The sequence below is a fragment of the Numida meleagris genome, chromosome 6 (genome assembly GCF_002078875.1).
Source record: "Numida meleagris isolate 19003 breed g44 Domestic line chromosome 6, NumMel1.0, whole genome shotgun sequence".
Taxonomy (NCBI): domain Eukaryota; kingdom Metazoa; phylum Chordata; class Aves; order Galliformes; family Numididae; genus Numida; species Numida meleagris.
Window position 1 is genome coordinate 17,173,005 of NC_034414.1, and position 18,093 is coordinate 17,191,097.

The following is an 18,093-nucleotide window of genomic DNA, read 5'->3' on the forward strand; positions in this document are numbered from 1 at the left end:
ACGGAGCCAAAGGACCATGAGATTTAATAACAAAAGGCTACAAAACGATATAAAAGCAAGAGGTGGCCTCCTGCACCAGCTGTGCCCACTGGCACAAGGGCAGCAACCCAATGCCTGAAGGCTGCAGGGCAAAGAGCAAGCACTGGAGTACACTGGGACACACAGACATCCCCATGTGTCCCCTCCGCTCAGGACTCCCTGCCCCGTCCCTGCTGGAGCTACTTCAGGTCCATGAAGCGGATGTCCATAATGAGGAGGAAGTTCTTGGGCAGTGGGCGAGGGGCAGGTGAGAGCACAGTGAACACCTGGCGCTCCAGGTCTACTCCAGTGACCACAATGAAGCCAGCTACGCTGGTCTCTGAGATGTTGTCATCGGGGCTGTCGGCCATGCTGACGCTCAACAGGTGGTGTACCATGTCCCGCCCTGGCGTCACCGGCACCAGCTTCAACTGGTTGTCCTCCTGCGACATGCCCAGTGGCAGGCAGGAGTCGGGGATGGTGGGAGCCCCCACCTTGTAGATCTTAACATCAGAGAACTTGACGTCAAAGGCATGGGGGTAGAAGCAGCCTCTGAAGCCATAGAAATATTCCCTGATGCGATCGTCTCGACATTCCCGCCGGAAGTCCTTGGAGCGCTCCACCACCCCACCAGATTTGGGGAGCAGGACGGTGCGCACAAAGTGGGGTAGGTCCCTCTTAAGCTCATTGTAGAGCCGCTCCTGGTCTAGCACCACCACCACATCCACCTCAAAAGCCGAGGCGGCATGCACCAGGGCCTGGTAGCCCGAGCCTTTCACCCAGCCGCATGTGTTGATGACGCAGCCACTGACTGATGCACGGCGGTTCACCTCACATCGCTGGTTGAAGACATCAGCCAGGCGGGATGTGATCTGCAGGCAGATATCGGGACATGAGGATAAAGTGCATAGGGTTGAAAGGGATGTTTCTGTTCCCAAAAGACATCAACACAGCTGGAGGCTATGTGATGAGGACCTGTCCCATTCTTAGGGATGCAGCAATCATAGGCAATGCTCCTAATGCACTCAGCAGGTTTATTTACTGCTAAGAGGCAGAGGCAATGCCCAGGCCATGGGCAGCCACTTGGGCTGAAATCCTTCCTTGCCCGCCTCCCAGTCAATAGCCACGAAGGGGCAGCAGCCACATTCAGTGCTGAAGTTGTCCATAAAGCATATTATGTGCACTAAAGGCTGCTTGACCTCATCAACAGAACTACTCCCCAATGTCCCACAGAGAGGACAAGGGCAAGCATGCGGCTGAGGGTAACCTTCAGCCAAACAGGGGCTTCTAACCATCACCAAACAGCAGACAGAGAAGGATGCTGGGAATTCAGACCAGCTTTTTACTCTTCATGTTTTTGTTGGACCTCAGTGCTTAACTCAGGGTTGCACCATGGTTTTATTACATTACATTTATTACAACGACAAGACTAGCTGGGCAATCCCTGACTCACAGGGGCAGGCAAGCAGGACTCCCTGGAGCCTCCACCCTGCTCTAAGCAGGGCCAACCCCAAGACGACATGCTAGGACATACACTCACCTTGTTGTAGAGCTTGATGTTGGTGCCAGGTGTGGTGGAGCCAAAGTGATAGACCAGCGGGGCCTGCAGGGAGAAGCCCTCCTCCACGTCAGCCGGCCGCTCGATGTAGAGGGCACCCATGGTGCCGGGGATGGAGACAGAGCCCTGCCCCACGTCCAGCTCCACAAAGGTGGGCCGGCGCCCCAGGCGTACAGCATAGTTCAGCAGCAGGCGGCACACAGTCGACTTGCCCACATCAGTGGGGCCCACCACCATGACACGGGGCCCCCGCTCGTCCTCACGCTCTGCCTGCCGCCGCATCTGCTCCAGGGCCGTGTGAGTGTTGAGGTAGAGCAGCATGGGGGTGTCCTTGGAGACATATGCCACCTCGGTGCGCCCACTGAGCTGCACAGTGCAGCCATGCCAGGTGAAGACAGCCACCTTTGCACCGGCGTCAAAGGTGAACTTCTTGTTGCGGGTGAGCTCGGTGCCAAACACCTCCGCCATGCCGGTGAGCAGCTCCATCTGCACCGTCTGCGAGGCCTCCACTTCGAAGCGCAGCTCTGTCTCCCGCTCCAGCTCGAATTTTGCCACCTGCTTCTTCTCATCTCCGCCATCATCCGCCATCGCGGCCCCGGCCCGACCCTATCGCCCGCTGCGGTAGGGCCTCAGCCCGGGGCCGGGCAGGGGATAGTACGTGACAGCGCCTGGTATTTCACTGCGCGCCTGCTAGGGCTCCGGCAGGGCTGTCGCGTTTCCGTTACGTCACAGAACGCGACGGAAGTTCGGTCAGACCAACGCCGGAAGTGAGGTCAGAGCGCTGACCACACGTCCCCTGCATCAGCGGGACAGCGCGGGGCGTTGCTATGGCAGCCGCGCGGAGCCTCCTGGGGGATGTAGTTCGGGCCTGCTGCGGCGTACCGCTCCCCGGTGCTCGTCTGGATCTCATCCGTATAGCACCTACCGGGGGACCGTGGCCATGGCCTCTCCCCCTCTTCACTGCCCCCGGCCCCGCTGCGTCCCGTGTGCACGCCGGGAGCGGCGTTCTCCTCCTGTCCCGGGCTCTCTGCAGCCGCCCCCGGCGTCCCTCAGCAGTGGGTGGGAGCCGGGAGAGCGTCCGCAGCCCGGTCCCGGGGGCAGCGGTGACGTAGCGCTGCCGGGTGGTGACGTCTCCGCGCGGGGTGCGGGCGGTGACGTTGAGCAATGAGTCACGGCGCCGTGATGCAGTCCCCGGGCGTGCGGCGCTCCCCTCCCTTCCCCCCCACCCCCTCCGCTGCCGCCTGGTGCCCCCGCCCCGCACCGGCACCGGGGACAGCGGCAGCGGGGACAACGGCAGGCGGTGAGCTGAGGGGCCCGGGGGGGGATACGGCGGTGCTGGGGGCACGGCACTGCCTCCTCCTCACCCTATCCCGCTTAACTCTTCGCAGGCCACCCCCCCTCACCTCCCGCTTCTCACCCGGGGGGGCCCTGGGCCGCCGCGCCCCACCCCCGGCCCCGGCGGGACAACGGCTCTCAGCACACTGCTGCGCTGCTTCTTCCCCTGCGAGCGGCTGTGCGGGGGCTGCACCATGCCCCCCGCACCCCCGCGGCCCCCCGGGGCCCTGCCACCCGCCGTGCCCCCTGCCCACCGCCACCGGGTCCCCACCACCACTCGTCTGCCTCCTCGGACCTTCCACAGCTACCTGCCACGCTCCCACCGTACCTACAGCTGCGTGCACTGCCGTGCACACCTGGCCAGGCACGAGGAGCTCATCTCCAAGGTGCCCCCTCTGCACCCGTGTCACCTCCCCGGGTCCCTGGGGTGGCCATCTTCCCCTCCGCAGCGTCTCTGGGAAATAGTGAGCGTCCCCACAGGGTGTCCCCAGAGCAGTGGTGTGTGTCCTCTCTGTGGTGCTCCCTCCATGGTGTCCCCCCATGCTATCTCCTCCACAGTGTCCCCTCTGCAGTGTCCCCTCCATGATGTCCCTAGAGTGCCAGGTGTCCCCCTGTGCCCATACTATCCCCAGCGTTCCCACGACAGTGAGTGTACCCCCACGGTGGCATGGTGGTGATGGAGGAGGGGGTGAGGGAGACACGGGGGACACTGGGGTGAGTCACACTGTGTCCCTACAGTCCTTCCAGGGCAGCCACGGCCGTGCCTACCTGTTCAACTCAGTGTGAGTACCATGGTGGGGGATGGGGTGCTGGGAGGGGGGGTGAGGCAAGCGGTCACCCACTCAGGGCTGCTTGTCCTGGAGAGGATCGAAGGAACATCCCCAGCCGTGCCCACAGCACCCTGTCTGGTGCAGGGTTAATGTGGGCTGTGGCCCGGCTGAACAGCGCCTGCTGCTCACTGGGCTCCACTCTGTGGCTGACATCTTCTGCGAGAGCTGCAAAACCACCCTGGGCTGGAAATACGTGAGTGCCCCTGGCACCCTCAACCTGGGGGTGGGCATCACCCTGGCACCCCAATCCCTTGGCCTGGGCACCCAAAAGACATGATATGGGTACTCTGAGCCCATGGCACCACAAATCCCCCTGGGTTACCCAAACCCCTGGTTCAGCCCACTGTGCGGGCACCCCAAACCCACAATGAAGGTAGTGCCTTGGCACCCCAAATCCATGGCATGTGTCCTGTGACCTGGGCCCCGGGGGGGCTCAGGGTGCTATCCCCTCAGGAGCAGGCGTTCGAGAGCAGCCAGAAGTACAAGGAGGGGAAGTTCATCATCGAGATGTCGCACATGGTGAAGGAGAACGGCTGGGACTGAGCAGCATGGCAGGGACACCGCAGTGGCACCTACCCTGGCAGGCACCTGGCACTGGAGTACTGACATGGACCTCCCCACTTTGCTTTGCAGTGGGGGCACCCCATGCCAGCCTGTGCCACCTGCTGGGGTGGAGGCACGGGGCCCGTCACCAGCACACAGAGGCTGCGGGCAGCTTTTCTAGTGGAATAAAGGCTTTTTGTAGAAAGGTGTCAAGCGTCACCTTGAAGTGCCAGGGGGAGATGGCAGCGCCAGGGGGACAGCACCTGGAACACCAGCAGCAATAGTGTTCCCTCTTCAACAGGAGACAGACAGTGACTCAGAGCTTTTATTGGGACCTCAGGCCCAGAGCTGATGGGGGAAACAGAGGCAGAGGAGCCGCTGGGGGGGCAGAAGCACGCAATGGGGACAGAGGATTTGGGAAGTGTGGGAAGGAGGAGAGAGGAGGGAGAACAGAAGGAGGTGGCTGGAGGGTTGGTTGGAAGGAAAGAGGGAGAGATGGAGTGAGGAGGGAAGGAGGGAGGGAAGAGAGAGAGAAGATTTAGGGAAGCAGGGAGGGAGGAATGGGAAGAGGGAGAGAGGGGTGGAAGGAGGAAGAAGAGAAGGCAGGTAGGGACAAGAGAAGGAGGGAGGGAAGAAATGGAGGTGAGGAAGGAGGGGGCAGGCATCAGGCCTGGGGGTCACTAAGGCGTCCCATGAAGAGGGGGATGCTGTTGGCTTCATCCCAGAGCACGAAGAGGAAGGGCTGCAAAGCCTCCAGCTGCAGAGCCGTGCGGGCCACCGAGGTGGCCATGGCACCCGCTGCCTCCACACCTTTCTCATCCAGCATCAGCACAGCCCGGTGTTGCACTGCGTCCACTGCCACCGCTGGGCCCCGTGCCAGCCCACACAGCTCCGCATCCAGGAACAGCCCAAAGTCTGCAACAGCCAGCCTCAGTGCCATTGCCATGGCACAGGAACAGCAGGGAGTGGGGGCATCGGGCATGAGGGGAAACCAAGGGACACCAGGAACAAGGGGGGAATGGCAAACAGCAGGGGATACAAAGGGATGTAGGGAACATGGAGATATTGGAGCCATTGGGGCCACCAGAGACATGAGGGTCATCAGGGAACCAGTGGATACAGGTATATGAAAACACTAGAAACACTTGGGGCGCTGGTGACACTGGGAGCACTGAGGTTGCAGAGGAAAGATGCAGGGAACCTCCAGCAGGGAGTGATGTCATCATCTGTCACCTTCCGTACAGGAGATGACATCACTCCAGCACAGGCAGGGGTGGGGGGATGCCTTACCCATGTCATGCACCATGGCCACCACATCCATAGCAAGGTCGAGGTGCAGGCGTGGCAGTGCCACGCTAGTGGGGCGTATGGGGGTGTTGGCTGCCCGCTGCAGCAGTGCCAGGAAGGTGGGGGGGTCCAGTCCTCGCTCCACAGCCTCCAGTGCTTCCGGGGGTCCTCGCGGCACCAGCACCACCAGGCTCAGCCCCCCACTCAGCTGCAGCCGCCCCACCTGCAGCGTGACATCACAGCCTGGCGTCCCCATTCAGTGCCATGGGAGGGATGCCATAGCTTGGCTCCCCATCAGTGCTCCTGGGGTGATGTCACCACCTGGCACATCCCTTCTATGCCACAGCAGTGACATCATGCCATGATATCATGCCCCACGAGCACAGGGATGCAGTACCTGGACCCGCAGGCGGGAGTCACTGAAGGAGGACACGGGGTATTTCTTGCTGGTCATGGTGAGCACGTCCACTGGCCGGTGCCCGTGGCGTATGAAGGGCAGCGGCATTGTATACTTGGTTTTGAATGGCCTTTTCCACCGGGCTGCAGGGACACAGTGCCCATGGGATGGGGGTGTCATGGGGCTGAGGGCCACCAGGGGATGGGGGAACAAAGGTTTGGAAGATCCCACGGTGGCTCCCAAGGTGGATCTCAGGGCAGATCCTGGATAGACCCTGGGAACTGTGCCATACCCTGGAAGTGGACGGCGCTGAGCAGCACCAGGCGAGGGTCATCAGGCAGCTGGGACAGGAGTTGGGGTACAAGCCCATGCGTGGCCTTGCGCACCCACTCGTTGATGCGCTGCAAGTCCACGCTCTCGTTACCACTCAGCTCCTGTGGCTGGGCCTCGTAGAAGCGCCATGACTCATCCAAGAAGCGGGGCCGGAGGTGCAGGTCTGCATGGTAGCATGGCTGATGTCACCCCCTTGCCCACCCCGCTGTTCCTCCCTGGCAATGCCTGTCTTACCTGGGTGGTGGAAGATCTCTGCGGCAGAGAGCAGCCCTGACACATTGGCCAGCTGCTGCAGGGCGCCATGCACACAGGCCAGCTCTGGCCGGTACCCCAGGATGGCGGCAAGGCGCTGCTGGGTCTCACCACGGGCACCTGAGAGCAATGGTGAGGCTCAGTGAGGCCTGGCAGCTGGGAGGTCCGTGGGTGTGTGGGCTGCACCACGGGGAGCCCCTCACCCAGCAGGAGGTGTGACAGTCCCAGGGCCACGTTGAGGGGGGAGAATAGCAGGTTGGTGTCGGGTTTGGCAGACTCCGCCATGTGCTGGTAGAAGCGTAGGGCAAAGGTACCCAGCGCCGTGGCCACCTCCGCCTTCTGCTCCCTTGTTGGTGCTCCGCAGGTCTCGGCCGGCTCCTCATCCCCAGGGCACGGCGGGGTGATTGTGCCCGGAGGGGTGCTGGGGAGACCTGTGGTGGTCTCAGGCTCAGGTGTGGCCGTGCTCCCAGTGGCAGCAGTGCCAGGCTCCTCGGGTGCTGCCACAAATTCCACAGGGCCTAGTGGCTCCAGGGCCTCCAACACGGCATCCAGGCTGGGTTCCTTCGTGGAGCTGGCATTAGAGCTGGGCACAGGCTGGGTTGGTGTTGTCCCTGTGTCATCTGGTGGGCCTGTGGTGGGATGTGGGGACACGGTCCGTGCTGGCTGCAGTCTGATCAGCTCCAGCTTCCCGGGAGGAGTGGTCTCCAGCACAGGCACCTGGGCATAGGGACACCGGTGAGGGTGGGCAGGGGGCACCTGGCTGCAGGAAGCCCACATACCAGTGCCACACTTACCGGAGTGACAGCAGCAGTGACCACGGCCACCAGGCACACCAGCAGCAGGCAGAGCTTCATGGTGAGCAACCTGGTGGGCAAGCACTGGTCAAAGTATCAGCTGGACACCCAGTGCCCGCACCCTCGCTCCCACCACCCCCTTGGCACCCAGCACCCCGCTCCCTATACCCCGAAACCACGCACCGTCAGCAGCAGGTGCTCCCTGCACGACACCCCCCGCCCACCCCGATGGAGGGGCAGCACCCCGGGCCCACCTGGTGCCCGTCAGGTCGCTCCCCAAGTGTCCGGCCGGGCGCAGGGGGGAACTGGCCGGACCCAGGCCTGCGTGGTTAAAGATTAAGGAGGGCAGGAGGCCGCAGAGGCTTCCCGTAAATCAGCCGGGAGGTGCTTGGGGGCCAGGCTTGGCGGGGGAACCCGGCCGAGGCGCAGCCCCCAGCACAATACGGCCCAGCCCTGCGTCCCGCCCCGGGCCGGAGGACCTGCCCCCTCCCGCAGGCACTGACTGGGAGGTGCGGTGGGGCGCTTTAACCACTCAACCTCCGCGGTAACGAGGGACAGCCTGGCCACCCACTCTCTAATGGAACTTCCCCTCCTTGTCCCTGGGATCCCCAGCTGCACACCGGGGGGAAGTCCGGACACGTTACTCTGCTGCCTGGGCTGGTGCTACGCAGCCCCTTCGAGGAAGAGGGGGGGCGAGGAAGGTCCTCGGTGTCCCCCTTCCTTACAACTGGGGACCTGTCTGCCCGCAGCCCTAAGCACCTCAGACCACCTGGGGAGAGTCTGGCCTCTCTTCCCCTCAACTCTCTGATCCCGAGTCAACGCGGTGACCCCACACGCTCCAATTTCCCACGGCTGGAAGCCGAACCTGGGGGCTTCCCCGTCCCGAGGAGGAACGGGACAGCCGCGAGGCGCCCCACACGCAAAGCAACCCCCGTCCGGAGCGCTGCACACCCACCCATTCCCATCGCCCTCATGTGCCAGCACCCACCCACCCACCTAATCTGCCCTCGGGGAGGGGCCGGAGCCTCTTGCCCCGCCCCTCCGAGAGAGGCTGGCCCCGGGGTGTCTGACCCAGCAGCAGTGGCGCCGGGCACCGGACATCACTGGCCATGAGCAGGCGGCTCGCCATGGTGCGTGGGGCGCGGGGTCAGCGGGGGGGACATCCCGCTTTCGGCACCCGGCCTGGGGGGGCCGGACCGAGGCAGGGGGGCCGTGCGGGTGTCGGGGTGCGGACAGCGGGCAACGGGCTGCGGGGTGGCAGCACTCGGGGCGCGGCGTTCAGGTAGTGCCGTGCGGGGGGGAAACGGATGCCAAGAGCGGGGCGCGCACCCCCAGTGCCTGTGCGGGGGTTCCGCTTTCGTTTCCGCGGCGGGGACCGCTCAGCGAGAGACCGTGTCCCGACGGATGACCCCGCCTATTTGGGGGCGTGCTCGGGTGGTTGGCACCGCCCATTCGGGGAGGGACCATGGGCTCACTGTCCTGAGTCCCCGCCCCCTGACCAGACCCCGCCCGCAGGAGCTGGAGGAGGTGCGGCGCTGGGGCGGGGTCCGCGACCTGCACTTGGTGGACCGTGACGTGCTGCGCTGGAGGGGACTGCTGCTGCCTGTGGGCACGAGGGGACTGGGGCACGGGGGGGGGCACTGCGATGTAGGGGCGTTCCTGGGCGAAGGGGTATGGAGGTGTCACACGGGTGTGAGGGAGCACGGGGCATGGGGGGGTCCTTAGGGGAAGGGGTATGGGAGGGGCACAGGGAGGTCCCAGGGGTCGTGGGGGTGCAGGGAGGCCCTGGGGACATGGAGGGGGTCCTTGCTGGGGTGAGTCTGGGGGAGCTTCCCTAGGAGGCACCACACAGGGTGGGAGAGGGACATGGTGGGGCTCACTCTGGGAGGGCATGGGGCTGGGCAGCTAGGGGGTGCTGTACCCCTGTGGGGGCAGCTGGAGGCTGAGGCACTCTCATTGCTGCTGCAGAACAATCCCCCCTACAACGCGGGTGCCTTTCGCTTCGAGCTGGCCTTCTCCCCGCATCACCCCCTGGTGCCCCCCCGTGTTACGCTCCTCACCAGCATCCACCACCCCGGTGTGGGTCCCGACGGCACTGTGTGTCAGCCCCTCACATCCCCCGACAGCTGGGAGCCTGTCACCCGCGCAACGCATGGTGAGTGCTGGGGGCTGGGGTGGGGAGCACGGCAAGCGCCCTCGCTGATGCTCCCCCCGTGTCCCACAGTGCTACAGGACCTGCTGCTGCTGCTTGACAGCCCCAGCACCGAGCGGGTGCTGCGCCCTGAGCTGGCCCGTGAGCTGAGCGAGAGGCCCGAGGCCTTCCTGCACCAGGCAGAGGAGCACACCCGCCGCTACGCCGAGCCGCGCCCCGACACCCCCGAGCCCTGAGCCTCCACCTCAATGCCTCCTGCCTTGTACATAAAGCTCCCATTTCACTCCTGTGACCCCTTTGCATGATGCTGTCCCTGCAAGAGACGAGGCGCCATGGCATGGCACTGCAAACCTTTACTCCTAGGGGTGGGGAACAAAGTGGGGAATGGGGCCAGGGGGGCCTCAGCGCTTCTTGGTCTTCACTAGCCCCTTGGCCACCAGGCTGCGGTACAGCTCCTGCACATAGGTGTAGATGCACTTGGCGTCCGGCACTGCCAGCCGCAGCATGTCCTCCACCTCCAGCAGCTGGGCACAGTCGACACGCTCCCTGCAAGGGCCAGCATCACCAGGGCTGCCCCACGGGCAGGCACGGGGACAGGGACAGGAACACACTCACTCTGCGGTGGTGAAAGCCAGGGTGAAGTTACGCTGGCGGTCATGGGGCTCCAGGCTGCCGTAGTCAAAGGCATCGGGGAAGAAGCTGTGGATGAGGGCGCAGAAGGCCAGGCCGTTGCCCCAGCTCCCTGAGAAGTTCTGGATGTCCACGTGCTGCATGGGTGGGTGAGCAGGGAGGGGTGGGGGGGGTATCAGGACACTGCTGGCCCTCTGCCAGCCCCCAGCCCCCAGTACTCACCTGGTAGCCACGTGTCCTGGCACGGCACCACTCCAGCAGCATGGCCTTCACTGAGCCCGTAGCCCCCGCACGTTTCAGGTGTGGGGCTGGGCCTGTGGCTGCCCTGTGGCCAACCCAGTGTCCCCCATTGGTACATACCCCTCAGGGACTCGCCACTGGGCAGTGCTACCCTCAGTGCCCCATGTCCCTCTCAATGTCCCCCCACTGCCCCACACCCCTGGCTGTCCAATGTCTCATATCTCTCATTGTTCCATGGCTCTCCCGTTCCTCTCCAGTGCCCCGTGCCCTCCAGCCACCCCACTGCCCATGCTCCTCCACTGCCTCCCATTGTCCCCTGTCCTCCCCACTGTCCTCATTGCACCCTGACCTCCCCAGGCCCCACTCACCCCCCGAACTTCTCCAGGATGGCGCTGCGTCCCTGTGCCCGGCTGCTCACCCGTGGCCGCCCCACAGCTGCCACCCTGGGGGGCACCCGGCCCCGAGGCCCCACTGCAGATGCACCCCTGGGAACACAGGGGTGGTGGCTGTGAGCAGGGATAGGGTCACCACTGTGGATACCACCTATGAGAACAGGGTACGGGGGCGCCAGCAGTGGGGAAGGGCTATGGGGCAGCCCTGGTGTTGGCTGCTCCTCTGTTCTCACCTCTCACTGCCACCTGAGCCCTCAGTGCCACCAGCTGCAGGGGAGAGCAGAGGAGTTAGTAGGACAAGAGAGGGCAGCCGGCATGGAGCCACCCCCTGCAGGCACCTGGGGCAGCCGTAGTGCCTGGGGGCACTGCAGGGGATCCCAAATGGTGCAGCTGGGAGTGGGGCCACAGGGACTCTACAGAGTGTATGGGGATCTGTAAGGAACCCTGGGAGAGGACCCACCCCATCTCCATTCCTCATCCCAGTCCCCCCCTCCTGCCTCCCCTGCCCCGGAAGGGGATCCCTGTGCTGAGTGTGGCCCTTACCTGTGGGGGATGTGGGGGACACAGGGGATGAGGGAGGTGTGGGAGACATGGGGAATGTGGGAGACACGGGGGACGTAGGGGAGAGGGGGGTGGTGGGGCTGGTGGCCCCCTCTGTGGGTGAGCAGGGTGGGAACTCAGGCCACAGCTCATCGTCCTCGTCCTGCAGCCAGGTGGGTTCCTGTGGGCACAGGCATGGTGGCTGCACAGCCGTACCGCTGTCTCACTGCTGCCATCCATCCCGCTGCTGCCACCTCGCACCCCAGCCCAGCCACATCTGTCCCCCGTGCCACCCCCAGCCTCAGCTGTGCCACTCAACCCGCAGCAGCGCCACCCCAGTCATGCCCCCTCTCACCTGCTGGCCCTGGGTGTTGCCCGCTGCCACCGGCCTGGGCCCCGGCTCAGCCTCCTCCTGTGGCACCGCACTGCCTCTGGTCTGCCCCTTGGCCTCGCACTCAGCAGCCTGCCCTGCTGCGGGCTCCTTCCCAGCATCCCCTGAAACCTCAGCTTCACTCCCAGCATCCCCTGGTGCCTTGGCCTCACTCCCAGAAACCTTTGCAGCTTCCCCTGTAGCCTCACTCCCAGCATCCTTTGCAGCTCCCTCCTTAGCCTCGCTCCCTGCATCCTCTGCTGCCTCTACCTTGGCCTCACTCCCAGCATCCTTTGCAGCTCCCTCCTTAGCCTCGCTCCCTGCATCCTCTGCTGCCTCTACCTTGGCCTCACTCTCAGAATCCTTTGCAGCTTTCTCCTTAGCCTCACTCCCAGCATCCTCTATAGCCTCCCCCTTAGCCTCCCTCCCAGAATCCTTTGCAGCCTCCTCCTTACCCTTGCTCCCAGTATTGTCTAGAGCTCCCCCCTTAAGCTTACTCCCAGCATCTCCTGCTACGTCAGCCTCGCTCCCAGCATCCCCTGCTGCCTCCCCCTTAGCCTCACTCCCACAGTCTTTTGCTGCTTCTACCTTGGCCTCGCTCCCAGCATTCTCTGCTGCCTCCCCCTTGCCCTCACTCCCCACATCCCCTGCAGCCTCCTCCTCAGTCCCTCCTGCAGCCCCCCCAGCCTCCCCCTGCCCCTCCTGTGCTGCAGTTTCCCCACTGTCCCTCATAACTGTCCCCTCTGTGGGCCCTGTTGATGTCTGTGCGAGGTCACCCAAGGCGGGGGCTCCACTGGTTGCTGGGGGCTCCATGCTCCTACTGTGGGCTGCAGAGCTGTCACTGAGGTGTCCGCTGTGCCTTCATCCCGTGCCTCCACCCCATACAATCCCACTGCCCTTCCTCTGCCCTTCAGTGTTCCTCCTGCCCGCCCACCCCAGCTGCCCCAACACAGTCCCCAGTCCCCATCCCATCCCCATTATGCATCCTAGACCCCCCTTTGCCACCCCCCATCCCATCCCATCCCATCCCATCCCATCCCATCCCATCCCATCCCATCCCATCCCATCCCATCCCATCCCATCCCATCCCAATCCCCATTCCCCAATCCCGTTTCCATGCCCCTGCTGCCCCCCTGCACACTCCACCCCAACCCAACCCATTCCCCATTCCGGTTTCTCTTCTGCCCCCTCCCAGCTCCTCCAGCTCAGTCCCAATTCCACAACCCGCTCCCTATTCCCAATCCCGAGCCCCCTCCTGCACCCCCCATCCCGTCCTATCCTCGTTCCCCACCCCAAGCCCCCGACTCCCACCCGACACCCCCGCAGCCCCCCGGCGCCCCGCAGCCCAGCTCACCGCGCTCCGCTCGCCCCGGGGCCGTGTGACCGCCGCAGGTGCCGCCTTCAGTCAGCGCCGACGGGGCGGGCCGGGGGCCGGAGCGGGGCACCGCGGGGAGGGGAGAGGAGGGGACGGGGGGGCTCGGGCGGCCGGGCGGGGCCTGAGGACGGCGGGGACGGGAGGATGGCATGGGTACAATGGGGACACAGAGACACGGGGGACGGTGGGACCACAGGTGCACAAGGGGACGTGGGGTCACGGCTGCACGTAGGACACGGGGGGACACGTACACATGGGGGCACGAGGGGACGTGGAGGCGTCACGGGTGGGGAGGACATGAGGACCACAAGCGCACAATGGGACAGAGAGAGACACAAGGGGGGGACAGGAGGCACACAGGCATATGGAGGAGATGGGTGACACACGTGGGACACGAAGGAACACGAGGGACACTTACATATGGGGGAAAAGGGTGACACGGGGAACACGGGGTACGCTGACCCATGGGGGGCACGTGGGGGAACATAGGGGACGCAGTCGCATAGGGACATAGACACACGGGAGACACAGACACACGGGGGCAGAGATGTGCCGGGCAGATTCACGGGGACACGCGGAGGTCACGCGTGGGCCGGACCGGGACTCGGGCGGGGGCGGTGCCCGTTGCAGGCCCTGCCCCCAGTACGTCTGTGTCCCCCCCCCCCCCGCTCAGCTGCACTGGCCCCACCCCTTTGGGGCAAAGAGCGGCCGCTCCGCTCTGCCCCCTCTCCTTGCGCCCTATCAGCGCCGGGGAAGCGCTGCTATCCCGCCCTCACCCGTCTCCTATTGGCCGAGACCGGCGGCGGGGCGGGACATCGGAGAGTGTGGGCGGAAGCGCGCGTCCCACGTGCATCCTGCGGGAGCCCGGTGCGGGAGCGCCATGGACCCGCTGCGGGCTCAGCAGCTGGCGGCCGAGCTGGAGGTGGACATGATGGCCGACATGTACAATCGGTGCGCGGCGTGAGGGGTCGGGGCGGGGCTGGGGGGAGTGCCCGGGGACGGGGGGTGCTGGGAGTGCGAGAGGCGCGGGGGTGTTGTACGTGGGGGCAGCGGGGGCTCTGCGGGTGCTGGGGATGGGGAGGGCACTGTGGGTGCCGGGGAGAGCTGTTGGGGTGTGACAGTGTTGCCCCGCAGGATGACGCAGGCGTGCCACCTCAAGTGCGTGCCCCCCCACTACAAGGAGGCGGAGCTGTCGAAGGGCGAGAGCGTGTGCCTAGACCGCTGCGTGGCTAAGTACCTGGATGTCCACGAGCGGATGGGCAAGAAGCTGACGGAGCTGTCGCTGCAGGACGAGGAGCTCCTCAAACGCATGCAGCAGGGCACAGGCACTGCCTGAGCCTTCCCTTTGGACTCCCCTTTCCACCACACCAATAAACTGGAGGCTCCGGGCCAGCTGTCTGCTGCCCTCAGCCCCCCAAACCCATCTGTGGTGCTCTGTCAGGGCGTGCCCCACTAACCTGCTCGTGTTTCCCCCACTGGGTGTGCTGCTGGGACAGCCTTGCATGGGGCCCTGCTGCCACAGGCACCTCCTGGAGGGGGGCACCCCGGGGCGCCTGCCCTGCCCATGTCATCCTCAGGGACAGGCTGGGACCTTCCTAATCCCCTATAGGGTTGGGACAGGGCTGTGCCCCTCACTCTGCTTGTTGGGGGAACATCGGGGGACACCTGGAGAAACAGCCACAAAGGGACACCTGTAGGGGGACAGTGAGAAAACACCACACTTGCACGGGGACAGTCACGTAGGGACATCTGGTATGGACACCTGGAGAGGGACAATGCTGAAACACCCACACCTGGAAAGGGAACACACAGGGACACCCACACATGGGCAACCCAGAGACTGAGGCACCCACGCAGGGACACCTAGGGGAAGACACCTGGATGGGGACAACCTTGAAGCTGCACATACAGATGTGCACACGCGTGCAGGGACACCTGGACAGGGCACCGGGCAGACCTGCACAGGGTTACTAGAAAGGGACACCCGCTCAGAGAGACCCTAGCCTGGGGGTGGGCACTGTGTCCATCCATCCGTACACACGCAGTGCGCCTGTGCCGGCGTGTCCCCGGGGCTGGCTGGAAGTGGGTCAGGCTGTGCGCACACTCGCTGTCCTCACAGCCCGTGGGTCGCATTACACCCCACCGTGTGCCTGTCGTGCAAACAGCGGGTGTGCGAGGTGCTGCAGGCGTGACAACGGGGTCGCGTCATCGCGTCGCCGGGTGTAACGTCGGTGTGTCCGTCCATCCGTGCCGCAGCGAGCGGTGCGTGCGCCGTGGGGCCCTGCGGCCGGCAGCAGCGGTGCCGGGGCCATCAATATTTCACGAGGAGAGAGCGCCGTGACCTGGAAAGGCAGCGCCGCAGCCGCTGGGCCCCACGCTCCCAAAATAAGACCATTTTTAATAAAGAATTCCCAACCGCGCGGAGCCTGCGTGGGTTCTTTTCACTCGGGACGGGTGGGAGCAGAGTCCTGGGGACACCTCCTGCCTTAAGCACCTCGGGAGGACCTGTGAGGGGTCCGGAGGCCCCCCGGTTGGGCTCAGAGACGGGGCAGGAGCAGGCCCAGCAGGGGCAGGAGGGTGGGGGCTGGGCGGGGAGCCACTGCCACAGGGGTGTCCCCGGAGGGGCCGCGGGAGTCACGGGACGGAGGGGGCGGCCGGGGCTGGGGGCCCCGCAGGTCGTGCGGCGGCAGCCCGTCACGGTAGAAGGCGGAAGGCGGTGCGGCAGGCAGGGTGCCGGGGCGGCCTAGCGCCCGCCCAGGGGTGCCCACCACTGCCACCGCTCCGCCGCCACCACCACCCCCGTTGCTGTCATCCTCATCTTTGCCTTCGTCCTCCTCCTCGTCCTCCTCGGGGCAGCCGTCGAAGTCACGGGGCCGCAGGTGCCGCAGGTCGGTGCCGCGGCGGTGCGGGGGGCTGGCGCAGGGCACGGGCGAGCTGGAGACACGGGTGCGGCGGAACCAGGCCCAGAGCGGGCGCGCACGGCAGTCGCAGGCCCAGGGGTTGGCGTTGAGGCGGAGGAACTGCAAGGCGGGCAGTGCGGCCAGTGGGTCCCCGGGCAGCGCCGCCAGGCTGTTGTTGAACAGGTAGAGGATGGTGAGGCGGGCCAGGCCGCGGAAGGCGCGGCGGTGCACGGTGGCCAGGCGGTTGGCGTGCAGCAGCAGGCGATCCAGGCTGGGCAGCCCACGGAAAACGCCCTCGGACAGAGCTCGCAGCCGGTTGCCGTGCAGGAAGAGGTGGCTCAGGTTGGCCAAGTCGGCAAAGAGATCGTCCTGTGGGGAGCAGGTGATGGACCGGGTGGGTGACCCCAGCCCTGCAGGCATAGCTCAGCACCTTGATCGCTGTCCCAACTCCGTATTACCACCCAACACCCTGCATCATCTCTGTAACTCATGGATGTCACCCAGATCTCTGCCCTATGGACATCATTGCCCATTGTCCTGTTGAATAGAAAGTGCCAAGAGTCCTGTTCCACACCCCTGTCCTGGTGCCACCCATCACCCTATCCCATGTCCTGGCCTCATGGGTATCATCACCAAGAGCTTTTCTGTACAACAGGTATCATCACCCTGCCTTGTGCCCCTGTTCCACGGGCAGCATCCATCTCCCTGCCTTATGGTCCTGCTCCACGGTGTCATCCACCTCCTGTCCTTGCTCCATGGGCATCAGCCATCACCTGTCCCATGGGTATTACCAAGAGCTCTCTTCCATGTCTCTGCCTCATGGCCACCACCCTGCCCTGTGTCCCTGCACCCTGAGCATCACCCACCACCCTGCCCTGTAGCTGTCTGAGATGTGTCCCTCGCCCATCCCTGCAAGCATCACCCACCGCCCGACATCAGTGGCATCCCCCATACTCTCCCCAGGGACACCCCATAGCCTTGTCCCACAGGGCTGTCCCAGGACCCAGCCCGGGCCATATCGGACCTGGAGGTAGAGCAGCCCATTCTCCTGCAGGTAGAGGTACTGGAGGCTGTAGAGGCCGCGGAAGATGGCGCTGGGCAGGCTGGCCAGCTGGCACCGGTAGAGGTGCAGGGCCTGTAGGCGCCGGAGGCCGTGGAAGGTGTCGGGCGCCAGGACGCGGAGGTGCGGATTGTCACCCAGGTCAAGCTCCTCGAGGGCGGGCAGGTGGCGGAAAGTGCCCGGCTGGATGGAGGAGATGTTGTTGGAGTAGAGCCAGAGGGTGACGGTGCTGGGCCCGAAGGTGCCCGCCCGCAGCGCCCTGATGACGTTGTTCTGCAGGAAGAGGCGGCGGGCGCCAGGCGGGAGCCCCGTGGGCACCGAGGAGAAGTTGTTGGCCTGGCAGCTGACGGTGGGCGGTGAGACGTAGCAGGTGCAGAGCGCGGGGCAGGCGGGCGACCCGCTGGGCACCCACGCCAGCGCCACCAGCAGCAGGGCCGCCAGGCGCCCGCCTGCGGGCACAGCGGGGCGTCAGCCCGGGGCATGACTTGGGGCGCTGCCCCCGCACCCCCGGCCCGGCCCCATGCACCCACCGCCCCACACAGGACCCTCCCCAGCAACCCCATGGAGGGCCCCCCAAGGGGCAGCCCAGGTTACTGGCTGCCTAGGAGCCCCCCAGAGCCATGCCCATCCCACATGGCTGCACCCATTCCATGCAGTCGGGAGCTCCAGGAGCTCTACAGGGCTATGCCCACCCCATATGGTCATGGCCACAGCCATCCCTTAAGGTCAGGCGTTCTAAGAGCTCTATGGAGCCACATCCATCCCATGTAGCCGTGCTTTCCTAGGAACTACTAGGGCCATGACATAAGGTCAAGGATCCCGTAAGAAGCCAGTAGGGCAATGTACCATTCCATGTGACTGTGCCCATCCTATAGGGCCAGGATCTCTTTGAGTCCGGCACCTCACAGGGACAGGCACTCTTAAAAAGCTTCCATGGCTTTGCCCCTTGGGATCCCCCCATGTACCCCCGGGGCTGTACTCCCATGGGACCCCCTCGGGAGGGGCGGGGGGGAAGCTGCGCCCCCCACGCGCGCCCCCGACAGCGGGCGGGGCAGCGCCACGTGCGCGCGTGCCGCGGCCACGTGCG

General features: G+C 65.0%; 7 protein-coding genes across 15 annotated transcripts in view; 3 read left to right on the plus strand and 4 right to left on the minus strand.

The window, feature by feature from the left end:
* CLP1 (cleavage and polyadenylation factor I subunit 1) lies at positions 7-2,190 on the minus strand. The gene is made up of 2 exons (XM_021402523.1): positions 1,559-2,190; positions 7-890 (listed from the first exon to the last, which is right to left on the minus strand). Exons 1-2 carry the CDS (start codon positions 2,162-2,164, stop codon positions 219-221), a joined length of 1,278 nt encoding a protein of 425 aa, XP_021258198.1. The 5' UTR covers positions 2,165-2,190; the 3' UTR covers positions 7-218.
* On the plus strand, positions 2,495-4,493 carry YPEL4 (yippee like 4). Of its 6 annotated transcripts, XM_021402528.1 has the most exons (6): positions 2,804-2,876; positions 2,965-3,375; positions 3,470-3,556; positions 3,650-3,693; positions 3,826-3,934; positions 4,195-4,493. In XM_021402528.1, the coding sequence occupies exons 2-6, from the start codon at positions 3,106-3,108 to the stop codon at positions 4,282-4,284; spliced, it is 600 nt and encodes a 199-aa protein (XP_021258203.1). In that variant the 5' UTR covers positions 2,804-2,876; positions 2,965-3,105; the 3' UTR covers positions 4,285-4,493. The 6 variants fall into 6 exon arrangements, 5 of the variants coding, with proteins under 5 accessions (XP_021258203.1, XP_021258201.1, XP_021258202.1 ...); XM_021402526.1 differs by having other exon boundaries at positions 3,470-3,693; XM_021402527.1 differs by having other exon boundaries at positions 3,470-3,693; positions 4,201-4,493.
* On the minus strand, positions 4,826-7,818 carry SERPING1 (serpin family G member 1). The gene is made up of 8 exons (XM_021402522.1): positions 7,602-7,818; positions 7,348-7,417; positions 6,757-7,270; positions 6,536-6,673; positions 6,261-6,464; positions 5,969-6,111; positions 5,575-5,794; positions 4,826-5,199 (listed from the first exon to the last, which is right to left on the minus strand). The coding sequence occupies exons 2-8, from the start codon at positions 7,405-7,407 to the stop codon at positions 4,949-4,951; spliced, it is 1,530 nt and encodes a 509-aa protein (XP_021258197.1). The 5' UTR covers positions 7,408-7,417; positions 7,602-7,818; the 3' UTR covers positions 4,826-4,948.
* Positions 8,354-9,791, plus strand: LOC110401419 (ubiquitin-conjugating enzyme E2 L3-like). Of its 2 annotated transcripts, XM_021402532.1 has the most exons (4): positions 8,354-8,477; positions 8,863-8,952; positions 9,316-9,502; positions 9,572-9,791. In XM_021402532.1, the coding sequence occupies exons 1-4, from the start codon at positions 8,457-8,459 to the stop codon at positions 9,733-9,735; spliced, it is 462 nt and encodes a 153-aa protein (XP_021258207.1). In that variant the 5' UTR covers positions 8,354-8,456; the 3' UTR covers positions 9,736-9,791. The 2 variants fall into 2 exon arrangements, with proteins under 2 accessions (XP_021258207.1, XP_021258208.1); XM_021402533.1 differs by lacking the exon at positions 8,863-8,952 and having other exon boundaries at positions 8,369-8,477.
* On the minus strand, positions 9,864-13,644 carry SMTNL1 (smoothelin like 1). 3 transcript variants are annotated; one of them, XM_021402521.1, is made up of 8 exons: positions 13,026-13,644; positions 11,657-12,498; positions 11,305-11,482; positions 10,995-11,028; positions 10,738-10,854; positions 10,352-10,454; positions 10,115-10,266; positions 9,864-10,045 (listed from the first exon to the last, which is right to left on the minus strand). In XM_021402521.1, exons 1-8 carry the CDS (start codon positions 13,195-13,197, stop codon positions 9,901-9,903), a joined length of 1,743 nt encoding a protein of 580 aa, XP_021258196.1. In that variant the 5' UTR covers positions 13,198-13,644; the 3' UTR covers positions 9,864-9,900. The 3 variants fall into 3 exon arrangements, with proteins under 3 accessions (XP_021258196.1, XP_021258195.1, XP_021258194.1); XM_021402520.1 differs by having other exon boundaries at positions 10,995-11,482; positions 11,657-12,491; XM_021402519.1 differs by having other exon boundaries at positions 10,995-11,482.
* TIMM10 (translocase of inner mitochondrial membrane 10) lies at positions 13,837-14,469 on the plus strand. Its single transcript, XM_021402531.1, has 2 exons — positions 13,837-13,997; positions 14,181-14,469. Exons 1-2 carry the CDS (start codon positions 13,927-13,929, stop codon positions 14,380-14,382), a joined length of 273 nt encoding a protein of 90 aa, XP_021258206.1. The 5' UTR covers positions 13,837-13,926; the 3' UTR covers positions 14,383-14,469.
* RTN4RL2 (reticulon 4 receptor like 2) overlaps positions 15,385-18,093 on the minus strand; it is a 3,770-nt gene continuing 1,061 nt past the window's right edge. The window contains exons 2-3 of the mRNA XM_021402524.1: positions 16,971-17,455; positions 15,385-16,315 (exon numbers count right to left, since the gene is read on the minus strand). Coding sequence (XP_021258199.1) covers positions 15,584-16,315; positions 16,971-17,455 — 1,217 coding nt within the window. The 3' untranslated portion in view covers positions 15,385-15,583. The remainder of the gene's footprint in view (positions 16,316-16,970; positions 17,456-18,093) is intronic.